At 35.7% G+C, this 14,222-nt stretch overlaps 2 protein-coding genes across 2 annotated transcripts; both read left to right on the top strand.

The window, feature by feature from the left end:
* The first annotated feature begins 881 nt into the window (after positions 1–881).
* Positions 882–5,070, top strand: LOC134743133 (histidine-rich glycoprotein-like). The gene is made up of 4 exons (XM_063676475.1): positions 882–1,085; positions 2,309–2,566; positions 3,728–3,894; positions 4,935–5,070. The coding sequence occupies exons 1-4, from the start codon at positions 1,074–1,076 to the stop codon at positions 4,999–5,001; spliced, it is 504 nt and encodes a 167-aa protein (XP_063532545.1). The 5' UTR covers positions 882–1,073; the 3' UTR covers positions 5,002–5,070.
* A 2,683-nt stretch (positions 5,071–7,753) lies between these two features.
* Positions 7,754–13,486, top strand: LOC134742804 (cilia- and flagella-associated protein 251-like). The gene is made up of 4 exons (XM_063675991.1): positions 7,754–7,797; positions 9,945–10,152; positions 11,930–12,102; positions 12,415–13,486. The coding sequence occupies exons 1-4, from the start codon at positions 7,754–7,756 to the stop codon at positions 13,484–13,486; spliced, it is 1,497 nt and encodes a 498-aa protein (XP_063532061.1).
* The last annotated feature ends 736 nt before the right edge of the window (positions 13,487–14,222 follow it).

Here is a 14,222-nt window from a genome sequence, read left to right as displayed (position 1 = left end):
CGATCGATATAATCGCATTCCACTGAACTTCCGAAACCTAATAATAATACATTACGAGTAAGATATATTGATACTAAGCTTAGAAACAAATTAAAAGTGGAAAAATTCACTGCCTTGGGTGGGACTTGAACCCGCGATCACCGGATCGCTAGCCCGGTGCTCTTCCATCTGAGCTACGAAGACCTTTAAAACTACGTGTTGGATTGTAATGAAACTTTGCACATACAATGACAAGGTAGTAATATCTATGCGTATAATTAGTTTATTAAACAAACGAAATACCTGGAGCAACAAACAAGTTTTGTATGAAAAACTTAAATTGTATTTTTTTAAAGCTATATAAACTAATTACAGGCATAATTACACCTTATCCTATTGTAAGAACAAAGTTTCAGAGCAATCTAGCTAGTCGTTTTAAAGTGAGAGCGTAACTACATTTATATGGAGAAACGAGCTTCCTGCAGACGCCGAACTTAAAGTATTTTTCAAAAATCTTGTGTTTTAAGGTTATTTTTAAGGTTATAAATTGCATAATTGTAAGGAGAAGGCAGCTGTCACCGTTCCCAATCTATTTGAAAATAAAAAGAGACAATATGTCTATAAAATTTATGTAAAGGAATTAGATTCTGGCAAATACTTTTGAACGCGAACTGTACACATTTGTCTGCACTTATTGGCGTTGTTTCACCCATTACAATACAATATAATACAATAAAAAATACTCTTTATTGCACACCTCATTACAGAAAACAATATAGAGAGTACAGAAAAGAAGAGGCCACTACTATTGATGCTGATTGTACGTTCCGATGTGATGGCGATACAGCCTACAAAGCTGACTTAATTGTGCCCTCGACACATGTGCAATGTGTAGGTATGCATACCTATGCACTACACAAAACCGATATTACGATAGGGCCGTTAGCAAACCCTGTGAAATTGATCAATAGATTTTTTGCTCTAATAATTCCCACAATTAAAGTCTCCTATATAAGCTAATGAACCAACGCATAACGTGTGCACTATTGTCTTATATTCATTAGACAAAGCATATAGTATCCGCGTACGCCAAGATGTTGTCTCGCGTAAGTTGCTTTGAGAAAGTTTTAAGTGTTAAGTGACTAGGAAAATAAATAAACATACTCGTAATATAGTAGGATTATAGACTTACGGTAAATTGTGCCCCCAGATACGGTGTCAAGGTTATTAGGAAGTGTTTTAATAAGTTTTTATAGTTGTTTTACAAGAAAATAAAGTTGCTGTTTAACTCCTCGTGCAAATTTTCATACCCAAGCAAGCGAAAGACGAAGCAAAAATTTAACCACGAGCGTAGTGAGTGATTTTTAAAGCGGAACCTTGAGCGTTGCGAGGGTTTCAAGGTGTACGAGGGTTAAACGAAATTTGCTACCGAGTGAAACACAAAAAATTTCACCACACCAGGGCGAGGAAAATACTAATTGTAAACAATAATCTAAATGAACGCTTTTAAATATTTATCACCTGCGGGTACCATTGCGGGTAAAATCCCTCGGACGCGTCCGCACCGGTTAGCATTGTTCATACAACTTTTAATAAATAGGCGTTCAGCCGCTCCGAGCAACCCGCGCAAAACAACGGAGGCACAAAAAAAATTTGCTTTTTACAATACCCATTTCTCAAATTTGCCTTAATGCCGTCCAACTGTATGTGTAGTTTAAGTTTGTTTTATTAATTAATTTCGTAATTTAAATAAATTTAAATCATATCAATAAGTAGTTAATTCAATTGCCAACTGCTAAAGTTGAATCGCCTAGTGTACAACGATGATGAAAGTTGTGATTAGAAAGGTAATAGTAATAAATTTGTACGGCTAATAAATTTAAAAAGGCAAAAAAGAAAAGAATGGACACGATACGAAAAGGAAGGAAGTGACTGAAACGAGTGTTCCGCAAGCAGAATTACCGCGTGGCAATGTCATTTACTTAATAAAAATATTTAGGTAATTTACGTGTTTGGTTGATTTATCTTATTCAACGTCTTTGTCAGTTGATTCACTCATTGTTAACGATGTGCGACGGTGCGGCAAAACGAGTAGTATTGTGGTCTGCGATCGTGGTTATAGAATCCTACCTCATTACCTCCGAAACACTGAAGCCGCAATTCGAACGTATTTCATAGAAAACCATACAAACCAGTCGTAGGTAGTGTCGATATAGTTGACCGCCACAAATAGAATTTACCTATGCTACAATTCGAACAGTGCTTTAAAAAATAAGGGCAAAAGGATGATGCTATGACCAATGCTATGACTCAAAAATGTTTGTTCCAGGTACTAACCGCTTGCGTTCTGGTGTCGGCTTGCCAAGCTATCTTCCCGTTCCACCACCACCATCACCACCACCCGGCGATCTCCCACCAGGAGCTGCAGAAGCACGACGGGCCCCACCACCCCGTACACATCCCCATACACCACCATATTCCCATCCACCATCACTTGCCGCTGCTGCACCACCATGTGCCCCATGTGCCCCATGTGCCCCATGTGCCCCATGTGCCCATTCACCACATTCCGCATCATGACCATTATGTAAGTAACATGAAACTAGAATCGGACGATGCTAATTTTGTCCCAAATGACATGTAATAAAGTATGGAGCGCATATGAGATGGGATATGTATGCATTGTCACTGCCAAGAACTCCAAGAAGGTGTTTTCCCTGGATTAGATTATTGTTATTAAAATATTTATATAAATAAATTATTTACAAATAAGATTTCAAGAATTATGAATCCATCGGAAGCCATCAACACAAGAAGAATTATGGAAGTGTCACTTTTAAACTCTCTCTCTCTCTCTCTCACTCTCTCTCCTCCTAATAGATAATAAATGACTTGACTGTGTATTTTTTGATATGATTGTTCTACAAAACTTCCATAAAAATGGTGGAACTAGTTTACTAATTATGTTGTAAAACAATGTTTAACTAATATTTTATCAGTCACGATATCTCGTGTTCAGTGCAGTTAATCAAATTAAGCCTTTCAATAAATCATTTTACTAACAATCAATTAGTGAGTATTTGTATTATCCAAAATCTGAAAGATTTATTGGCTCCTTAAATATTCAAAAAGTGTCTTACTTCACAATCAACAACAAACAACTTGCCTAACAGTTAGCTTAGATTACTTAGGTATATATTAAATTATTATTGCGGTGTTATTAATCTTTCGACTTCCCGCCAATTTCAACAAGTTTGCTAACCGACCCAGTCAGACTAATCATACTAGTCTAGCAATTAATTGAAACAGTAAGTAAACGACTGTCATAACCATAACACATGGGAAACTGATATAGGTACGAGTAGTAACTCTAAACTATTAATTACTTTTCTCAAACAGCAAACAAATAGCGATCGTCGTATCAAAATAAATACGTAATAATAAGTTGAGACGTGAATTTGTGACGAGGTTGCAAGCAAATGCAAATGATTTCCACACTTTCATTTGATTTATAGTGTTTATTTACACCTAAGAGTTTAGGCAGAAGGTATGCAGTTTATTAAATTGGCACTAAATGTTTACCACGTTGTTTTTGGCAGAATATACACAATATAGGTGCCGTTAGGACGGGGAAGAGTACTCACGTTCCCTAGATGTTGCACGACGCCACCTTAGGCGTATGTAATGAAAAAAATTAATACAAAGATTCCATGAAACATATCATGAAAAACTGTTTATCTCCATTCAGGCGTTCCCCGAGTACAAGTTTGAATACGCCGTGCACGACCACCACACGGGCGACGTGAAGTCGCAGCACGAGCAGCGCCACGGTGACCTGGTGAAGGGAGGCTACGAGCTGGTGGAGCCCGACGGCCGTCTCAGGAAGGTCGAGTACAAGGCTGATGACCACACCGGGTAGGTACCAGTTTGTAACAAAAGCAGCTCCAACTTCTACCTGTATTGAGTGCTCTCTGCCTCGCTAAATCTAATACCTAGTATTTTGTCGACCATGCCAAGTAAGTACCTGCCGGAGACCAGGATACTAGCTTTCTTTAATACTAAGTAATATAATTATTTCACTTGATGTATCTCAATTAAAGTGTAGGTAGGTAACGCTTATGTGACGACGCGATGTCTATGCCCGGGTTAAGGTTATATTCTAATTCAGACGCACCAACGTTTGCTGCAGGCGTTGCTGCAGTAATGTAAAAAGTAATCTATATCAAGACAATAAATTGGACGCAGCAGGAACGCTAGTACAGTGAATCCGAATGTAACTTATGTAACCGTATGCTTTTACTTCATGCATTGAAGTTTAATTCTTAAGGTAGTTTCATTATAATATTTTTATTTTATTTTGTTTCAATGAATGGTGTCCGTTCTATTTTCGATATGCCAGTCGAAATCATTCACTATACCGGGTGTTTCCTGTAACAGGAGCAATAAATTAAGCTGTAGGCTGTACTCCTCAAACTGACCAACATTTGTTCAGCAACTTTTTAATATTATGAAATTTTTAGATTATACCTTTTTCATACTAATTAAATATTATTTTCAATGTACGCTGCCATCTGTGTGTTTGACGTTGCTTGTCACTCTTTAAACATAACAAATTTTGCAATACATTGCGTCTTAGAATAAACTTTAGTGTACAATAAAACCAAAACACAAGTTATTTTTAAAAGTTGGAACTAATAGAAAACTAGCCTACAGCTTAATTTATTGCTCCTGTTACAGGAAACACCCGGTATAACATGTGCAGTCTAAGAATACCGTCCGACTCCAACTATCTTTCTTTCGTTATAATTATTATTTATCGACTAATTATCAGGCTCATTATTCAATAGAATAATACATGTATTATGTATTTTATATAAAATGAAATCGCTTTTTAGACCCTGAAAACTACAGTAATTGATAAACTTGATGATGACTTCTAATATTATTTTTTACAGCTTCAACGCCATTGTCCATCACTCGTCGCCTCATCATCATGTTCATTTCGCCCATCACCATATCTAAACTATGGAGCCAAAACAGGACGCCCCTAAGGAACGACCAATGCGACTAACTATATTAAGACTGACTCATGTCTATTGATAGCTTTATGAGTAATAAAATTTGTTACATTTAGCGCTAAAATTGTGTTTCAATTTAATCTCCTACCGACCTGATTATGAAATTTATACATACCTATAGATATTGTATGTTTCAAGAAACTCATTGAAACGAGCCGGGGTTCGAACTCAGGACCTCCGGTTGTTGTTAAGTTGTGTTTAATACATGTAATAGTTGGGTATTTGTTATGCAAGAGGGCTAATTAGAATAACATGTTGCTTCCCGTGAAAACCTCCTACATACAAGCCAAGCATGAGAAAGGTTAACAAAAAAATTGCCCCGAGTCGCAGCGTAGTGACAATTTTCTTTGTGTAATTTTTGTGATTTTCTGCCATCGGATTTTTTGAGCGTTTTCCGACATCGAATGTAGAATCCTACTAATAATCGCGGGGGCGCGCCTGGGCGCCGTCTTTAGCGGTCACGCACACTACAACAAGCATTATGCCTACATATACTACATATAATATATAATTCTATCTCTGAAAATATAACTGTGATATCACATGATAATGTATTTTATATTAAATTGAAGAAATTGCTAATTGACAACGCCTTTTATGACTTATTATTATTATTGGAAATGTAGAATATAATATGATATGATTTTTGTAATTACATTTTTGAACATGTGTAAATAATTTTACTTTTATTGTTTCGATGTAGAAATAAATTGAAATTTTAATTGTTATTCTATTAATTGTAATTGTATTTTGTATTTTGACTTGTAATATATGTGTATATTATTAATAAATATGAACATGAATATACACACACACACACAAATATTATCTCCGACATGGCTGAATTTATCGGAAGCGCCTTTCCGATATCGAATGTCGGAAGGCGCCTATGACAAAATCAGCTGCAGCATTGCTGCAACGCACATGCTGTCCTGTAAACAATGGACAAGTTTTTAACTATTAACCACCGGCATGGCACCTTAGGCCGGTTCAGAAAATGAACTTAAGATTCGCAACAGTTTCGTGGTTTTCGAGATAAACGAATTTTCCTTTTTCTTATAACAATTGACAATAGGGTAGTTGACACATGTTGAATTTTAAAACTAAATCTAGTTAAATAGATAGAAAATGAGCAATTTATCACAGTAAATTAGAAACTTAAAAAATATATGGGAATAATAAATAAATACAAGACTTTAAAGTTTAAAAAAAAACAAAAATTAACTTCCAAATAGGAAAAAAATTATGGTACCATATTCGATTCCTTACATGTTATTTAAAAATATATTTTACAGGAACAATATACATAAACGCAATATTTCACCGACAAAATCGCAATTTCCTTGTTTTCCACGGCTTCTAAGTAATAGCGTCATTACCTGACGTCGCGATGTAATGCCAATTTGTTTAAGCGTTTTGTCAGTAAAGTGCGGGTGCCAGACTTAGACCATCATTTGTGACTTTTGTATTGCTTTAAGACAATGGGTCCCATACAGACATTTGATCCTTAAAACAAACCTGATCAACTGATACCATAAAAAAATTGTCATCTACCCTATTGACAATTTGTGCCCCGTCGGTGGTTTAAAAGTTATCCATTAATTTAGGAGTTTTACTACAGAAACGTTCATGATTCTATAAATGTAACGGTTTTTAGGTAATTTTCGAGTAAGTGTGATATACCTGTAAGAAAGACAGACTAACTGATATTTCTTTTCATAGCTACTAGGCCGATCAAAAACGAAATCCTAGGTTATCGTAAAACCAAGTCAAATAAAGTTAATAAAATGTTCTGGTTTTTCGTCATACAGATTGCAGTTTAGTCAGAAATCATTTTATCGTTATCGGCTACCATGCGTATAGTAGCAATGTGACCTTCTGTCACTTTATCAAGTCGAATTGGGCCACTGCGACTAACCCAATAACGTTACTGCCATATGGAAAGAGCAATGTCAATGGCAACAGACAGTAAACTACCTATATGTATAATTATGCAGGCGCGAGCTGCGCGTAATGTTTTCTCACATCAATTTTCATTTTTAATTTGCGCAGATTTTTGTCATTTGCACCACATCGTAGTATCTACTACTAGGTATACTGGTGAGGCGGCTTATAAAATTAATTATAGTTAGTCAGACCAAGACAACTCTGCATCGACTTTGATAGCACACGCAGTGCTATTGCTATTTATACGTCATAATTACATAGAAATTTGACGTTTAAAATAACACTTGTACCGCGTGTCGCGTGTGCCATCAAAATCGATGCAGAAGTGCAGACTTTTCTTGGTCCTAACTCTAGCTACGGACGGGCTGAAAACATAGGTATCATCATGTTTCTCGCGTTGTCCCGGCATTTTGCCACGGCTCATGGGAGCCTGGGGTCCGCTTGGCAACTAATCCCAGGAATTGGCGTGGGCACTAGTTTTTACGAAAGGGATTGCCATCTGACCTCCCAACTCAGGGGGTAAACTAAGCCTTATTAGGATTAGTCCGGTTTCCTCACGATGTTTTCCTTCAACGAAAAGCGACTGGTAAATATGAAATTATATTGGTTTTTCATTTTCATTTTCCTCCGGATTGCAAGTCGCACGCTCTTACCACTAGGCCACCAGCGCATGAAAGCATACTTACTTATAGCGTTTTTTTATATATATTTAAACCAAGCATTTTTATTTAAACAGTGATATTGATGAAATGGAACTGCTCATGAAGACCAGAATGGAACTCCTCTACCACAAGTATTTAACGTCTTGGGGCTAATTGTAATTGGACAGCGTTATGGAATAAGCGATCAAGCGAAGCGACAATCAGTTGAAACCGAAAAAATGAGCTGGAAAGATTTGAAATTTAAATTGGTTTTTGTAAGTGAATTTTTAAAGTAAAAAAAATTCAATTTTTTACTGTGACCTGTAAAAGTTTTATAAATTATATATTTAGTAAAAATAACACTAACTTTTATAATTTTGAAGTTATTAGCGTTTTTCCGCTTAATTATTTAATGCACTAAATCTACGATGAGGGTAATTTATTTCGTAGTAACGTACTATGCGACATACGTATTGTCGCTTGATACTTTAATAATGCGATTTGTATTAGGTGCGGAAGCTAAAGATAGTGCGATTTGAGGAAATGTTATAACGAATTAAACGATACATTGTGGAGGCGATTAAGTCGATATTGCGTTTATAAATCATTGAAACTTTGAAACTAAAAGAATTAACGACATATTTTAGGTGTTAAATTCGTTTTTACAATTTTAAATATATGGTTATTATAATTTGTAAACGTAACTTCGGCGCTTAATTCTTTTTTTTCTTTGTAACGAGTTAGTGCATAGGCCCTAATACATTTTCATGTGTCGCTCGATTCTACCCCTTATAATAAGGCTATAAACATGATTTTTTGATCACAGAAATAGTCGAGCACATAGATTTTCATTACCCAGATTCGGCCTGGATTAATAACTTTTTTTTTCGATTTTGTCGGTTAGTTCATTATTTCATAATGCAGTCCAATTGTTAAATTGAGTAGTAGATTAGGCAATACAAATTTTATTTTAGTATCTAGGTCTAGGATTTAAAAATACCTACGCTCTGTTTTTAAATCCTAAATCCTAAAATGCCATTAATATTCCAACTACTAGTTTGTAATATTTTTTGCGGTAAAAGTATGGTTGTTATTTTTTTATGGCTGATTATTCGCTAAATCGGTAACTCACTGGATCGTAAGCGTAGGTATTTGTCAACCTACTCGTATTTGTAAACTACCTTCAATACCTAGGTAATAAATACAAAAGATATACAGAACCGCATCGCGTACACATAATGTTAACTTGCATTGGAGGCCTTATCACACTATTTCAACGAAGACTTACATTTTGATGTCAAAATTATATCATTTTGTTATCATTCGCCAATGCGTCTCGCTCTTACCAATACATATGCGAACAAGTAAAAGCGAGATGCACGTCGAATGATAACATAATGACATTATTTTCATATAAAAATGTACGTTCGTATGAGCCTATAATTTAGTTACATGCTTATGTACCATTAGTAGATAATTGTTCTCCAATCACATGATGAGCCGAGACACGATGCGGCCACGCCCAAACACTTCTGCTAATAGCTCAAATAACGGATTTCCAACCAATATTTTATACTTCCCGCATAATACCCTTAAACTGATAACTGCAGAGCTAAAAAAACAGTAACATAAAGACGCAGCTTCCCTTCAAAGGCGTGTAACAGACGAATTATCAATCATAAGAGCACTCAAAAAATGAGCGAACGAAGGAAATCGTCAATTTAACATCAATAGCAAAATAGTGTATAAAGGTAGAGAATCATCATAATCGTTATCAATTTCGTTTTACTCTTTGAGTAAGACACAATTATGTTTTGGAAGGTAACATCTTAAAATAATTCATAACTAAGAAAGTATCAATTACAATTTCAAAAAGATTTGAAAGTATAAATTTCAAAAAGTGATAAGCAATCGTGATATTTACAAACATCGGATTTTTTGGTGCAGTGTGATTTTTATATATGAGTAGAGACGAAAAAAAAACATTATTATAAAAAATACATTAATTATACAACGCATCAGTTATCAGAATTATTTAGGTTCTTATAAAATAAATCTTTAGAGGTTTCATGTCATGTCAATTTGGAAAATAAATATATGAAATTAAATTATATTTATATATTAAATTATATAAAAAATAAAAATAAATAATTTCTATATGTATCTAACTATATTGATCATATCAAAGAATGTAAGGCATGAGTTTTGTTAATGAGGACATAGACTAATTGTGGCTTCGTAAAGACACAAATTAAACACATACTTTTTATGTAAAACTCAAATAATATATATATTAAAGTCACATTTTCGCACAAAAAACCCGAAGAGGGGCAGATGATATAGGTATTTTTGTGCAGGCGCATGGTGTGATTGTGCTGGGCCTTGCGCTTTATGCCCAGGGCCACGCCACCTCGGAGATAAACCTGAAGCAGGAGTTTGTTCATCACGGACATCACGGTGAGCTCGATCATATCGGAGCTCAGTCGCCAGAGCATCATGGAGAATACGTAAGAGTCACGTGCGATACTTACCCCCTTGTTCATAATACTTTACAAGCTTCTTTTAGTTAATTTATGTTTTTTTTTTCTGACGAATACGTACGTCAAAATGACAGACTAGGACAAACAACAATTAGCTTTTTGTGGCTCGTAGTGCGTTTACGAATAATGCCATAATATCTGGGAGACCGAGCTTTGCTCGGAAAGAATATAAAAACTCAAAAATGCGAGTTTTCCTAGAAATAAGACCTAGCTAGATCGATTTTTCGCCCCCAAAAACCCCGATATAGCAAATTTCATCGAAATCGTTAGAGCCGTTTCCGAGATCTCCGAAATATATACCTATACATAAATATACATATATTTGTATACATATATACAAAAATTGCTCGATTAAAGTTATAAGATGTTAAACTTTAGTTTATTAAGTAGTTAATTCAAGAATTGCTGTATTCCAAATTATGTTTCTCTCTATTTAATTACATTTCCACTGTCTTGTCTATATAGTTTTCAGACTATTGAGCACTTTTCTTAAAGGTATTAGGTATATAAGTTTCATAAATTATATAATCGATTGGAGGGCCTATATAATATATGTGATTGTAATTGTGTTATATGTGATTATAATAATTCTGCCTATATACGTCCCACTGCTGGGTACAGGCCTCCTCTCATGCACGAGAGGGCTGGGGCTATAGTCCCCACGCTAGCCCAATGCGGATTGGGGACTTCACATACACCTTTTAAATTTCTTCGAAGATTTATGCAGGTTTTCCTCACGATGTTTTCCTTCACCAAAATGCTAGTGGTCAAAATTAAATGATATTCCGTAAGTACATAAGTTCCGAAAACCTCATTGGTGACTCAAAAACTCAAACTCAAACTGAACCCGCGACGCGAAAGTCGGACGTCATATCCACTCGGCCACCACCGATTTCAGTAATAATTGGAGGAGGGCTTGCTAAGTAATAATTGTTTATAAATTTTATAATAGAAAATAACTAACAAATTGAAATAATGCACACGTTTCGTCGTATCTGCCATCCCGATACATTTTTCGTTTTGTTTAGTTTGCATTGTTTAATAGATTTTATACTCTACCTACCTAAATACAAAAATAGTCTGAGTTACATTTACCTGTTAGACGTTATAATGTACCTATTTATAAATAAATCATAATAACAGCATTAGTATTTATATTATTTTATTTCAGCATATTTCTATAAAGAAAAAAACCTACTGTATGTAATTATTGCATGAATTCAATAGTAATTTTAATTGTATTTTTTTCTTATCGTAATGCATGTTAATTATAAGACGTATTCTTTTAAAAAGATGTGTCCCGCTGAGTTTGTTGCCGGCCATATTGGGATACCCTCCTCCAATTGAGGGGGGATTTAAATCTTCTCGGGGCAGAGGTGTAGGGTTAGAGCCGTCGTAGCTTTATTTGACGTTGTAATATGCCTACTTGAATAATAAACTTTCTTTATCTTTCTTCATCTTTATCTTTCTTTATCTTATCTTTAGCATTACGTTTCACATGTGTGTTGCTGATCATTTAAGAACTTTTACACTTCTTTCTTAAAAATCCGTAATAGGTCCTCTAGGTGCGTGTGAAATCCCCACTTCACATTTTTACTAGCTTGGGGGCTATAACCCAAATCTTCTTGTAAGACCTGTCTTTAGCAGTATCGCCTCTTTTTAGGAAAATCTTCAGATCAACGTCATTAAATTTAAATTAAAATAGCCTCCTGTGCTCATTGAAAATGACTTTTATACCTTTCAGGCTTGGGCGTATCCGTCATATGAATTCTCTTACAAGGTGAATGACCCCCACACCCATGACCACAAAGGTCAACATGAGCATAGACATGGGGATGAAGTGAGGGGCGAGTACTGGCTCCTGCAGCCAGATGGTAAGACACGTACTGTCAAATACCACTCCGACAAGCATAAAGGGTTCGTAAGTTTTAATTACTATTTTATTTTGTATTTATCAGTGTTCTGAAGCGGATTTGGATGGACGTAGAAGTTTATTTATATACTTACCTGATTAAAATGTCCGTACAACTATTAATTCTTTAATATAATGAAAGGAAGTAATATAAGTTTGTGTAAGAATGTCCTTATAATATTTAATTATAATATTTAATATTTAATTAATTTAATTTAATGCTATAATGAGCAAGTACTCCAGACTCTTTTACTTATCTTGTTAAAACAGATCTTTTTACTTTATATTCCTACATTTCAATTGTTTTGTATCAACAGATTTCACGCTGACGTCCACTACTCAGAACATCACGAACATCGAGAGGAGCCTCGTATTGAGGAGGTTCGTGCAGAAGAACCGCATGTAGAGGAGCCTCGTATAGAAATTACTAAACCAGTGATAGAAATCGTGAACGAAGAGCCCGAAAGGAAAATAGAGGAAGCTGAACCTGCCGTAGTGGAAAAAGCGCCAGAAGCTGTTGTGGAAGAGCGTGAAGAAGAACGCCCCGAGCCTACGTACCATAAACCACAAAGGCCAATACATATAGAGTACTACGTTAATACAAAACTGCGAAAACATCACGAAGAATATTTGAAACATAATGAGGCAGTACCTGTTGAACAGGAGGAACACCATGAAGAAGAGCATCACATAGAAGAAACCGCCGGTGATTCTGGCCAAGAAGTTCCCACTCAAGAGGAAGAGGAGCCCCGTAAACCAGTTCCCATCGAAAACCACCTAATGATTCACCATCCTATTCACAATGAACATCATGGCCACGAAAAACCGATCCATCATGAAGAACGTGAGGAAGAACAAAATCACAGCCGTGACGAAAAACGAGGTCGCGAAGAACAACGTGGCCGAGGAGAACAACGCGATCGAGAAGAACAACGCGGTCGGGAAGAACAACGCGGTCGAGAAGAACAACGCGGTCAAGAAGAACAACGCGGTCGAGAAGAACAAAGTGGTCGAGAAGAACAACGCAGTCAAGAAAAACAATACGGTCACAAAGAATATTATGGTCACAAAGCACACCAAGGTCATAATGAAGTTAATAGATGGGACGAACACCACAGTCATGAAGAACTTGAACATAAGGATCTTCTGCCCATGTTGATGCGTCCATTTAGGGTACCCCATCACGATTTTAAAGAGAATCATAAATATTCAGAAAAGAGCAGACCTATACGAATTGAGGAGAGGTCCGACAAAAGATATGAACCTCACGTTCAGCTCCAACGTATGCACAAACCTATCATCGTCCCTGAATATGCACATCATCCTCGGTACCACCGTGACCACAGTAAGAAAGTTCAACGCAATAGGATCACAAAGAATGCGAGCTAGATAACTTCCGTTTCCGTAGGACGTGCTGCCTTGAAGAATGTGCTAGTTTGATAAATAAGAGAAATATACGAATTATGTATTCAACGTTCAAATGAAGCATACTTTTCACACAATAGGAAATAATTATTGTAACGCGACAATAATAGTATATGCAAATAAAGAAATGCTTCATACAAATGGTCTTTACAATAATAAACGCCTATCTATATATACTATACTCCAAATTTTATGCAAAATTAGACCGTAACTATGGATTTGTTCTTATATCATATTAGTTAACCTGTAAAACTAATCTATTTTCATGTTACGTATTAAATATTGCGCATTATTTTATTTTAAAAAACTACCCTTGTTTTTGGACGAACTACCGGATTTTTTAAATTATTATAAAAGCTAGGAGCTTCCATCGTTCGCATTTTTTATCGCTTCTAACCTCAGAGGATATTGATCAAATGGAGTAGTCATTAACAGGCGTTCCTTTCTGTCGAAAATAGTCGGCCAATGTATAGACTGACATTTATCTGACATGGCAATTTTTACGTTACGTATACATTTAACGTTCCCCTCCCCCGCAAAAATCGGCAGACTTTTTTGTACAGAAAATTACAGACAAGGCGTTTGGTTATATCCTCTAACCTTCTAACTCTTATAATAAATAAAAAAGGCAAATTCAAACTCAGTCAGAAAATAAGGGGGACGTTTGTATTTTACGTCACTCACTTCCTTTTAAGGGTCC

The sequence above is a fragment of the Cydia strobilella genome, chromosome 7 (assembly GCF_947568885.1).
Source record: "Cydia strobilella chromosome 7, ilCydStro3.1, whole genome shotgun sequence".
NCBI lineage: Eukaryota > Metazoa > Arthropoda > Insecta > Lepidoptera > Tortricidae > Cydia > Cydia strobilella.
The sequence above is the reverse complement of the archived record's forward strand: the minus strand, read 5'-3'. Positions and strand labels throughout refer to the sequence as shown.

Coding starts and splice junctions, on each gene's coding strand:
- LOC134743133 (XM_063676475.1), top strand. Junction 2,567..3,727: donor TTCCGCATCATGACCATTAT/GTAAGTAACATG, acceptor ATCTCCATTCAG/GCGTTCCCCGAGTACAAGTT. Junction 3,895..4,934: donor AAGGCTGATGACCACACCGG/GTAGGTACCAGT, acceptor TATTTTTTACAG/CTTCAACGCCATTGTCCATC.
- LOC134742804 (XM_063675991.1), top strand. CDS start 7,754: ATGGAACTGCTCATGAAGACCAGAATGGAACTCCTCTACCACAA. Junction 7,798..9,944: donor ATGGAACTCCTCTACCACAA/GTATTTAACGTC, acceptor TATATATTAAAG/TCACATTTTCGCACAAAAAA. Junction 10,153..11,929: donor CAGAGCATCATGGAGAATAC/GTAAGAGTCACG, acceptor TATACCTTTCAG/GCTTGGGCGTATCCGTCATA.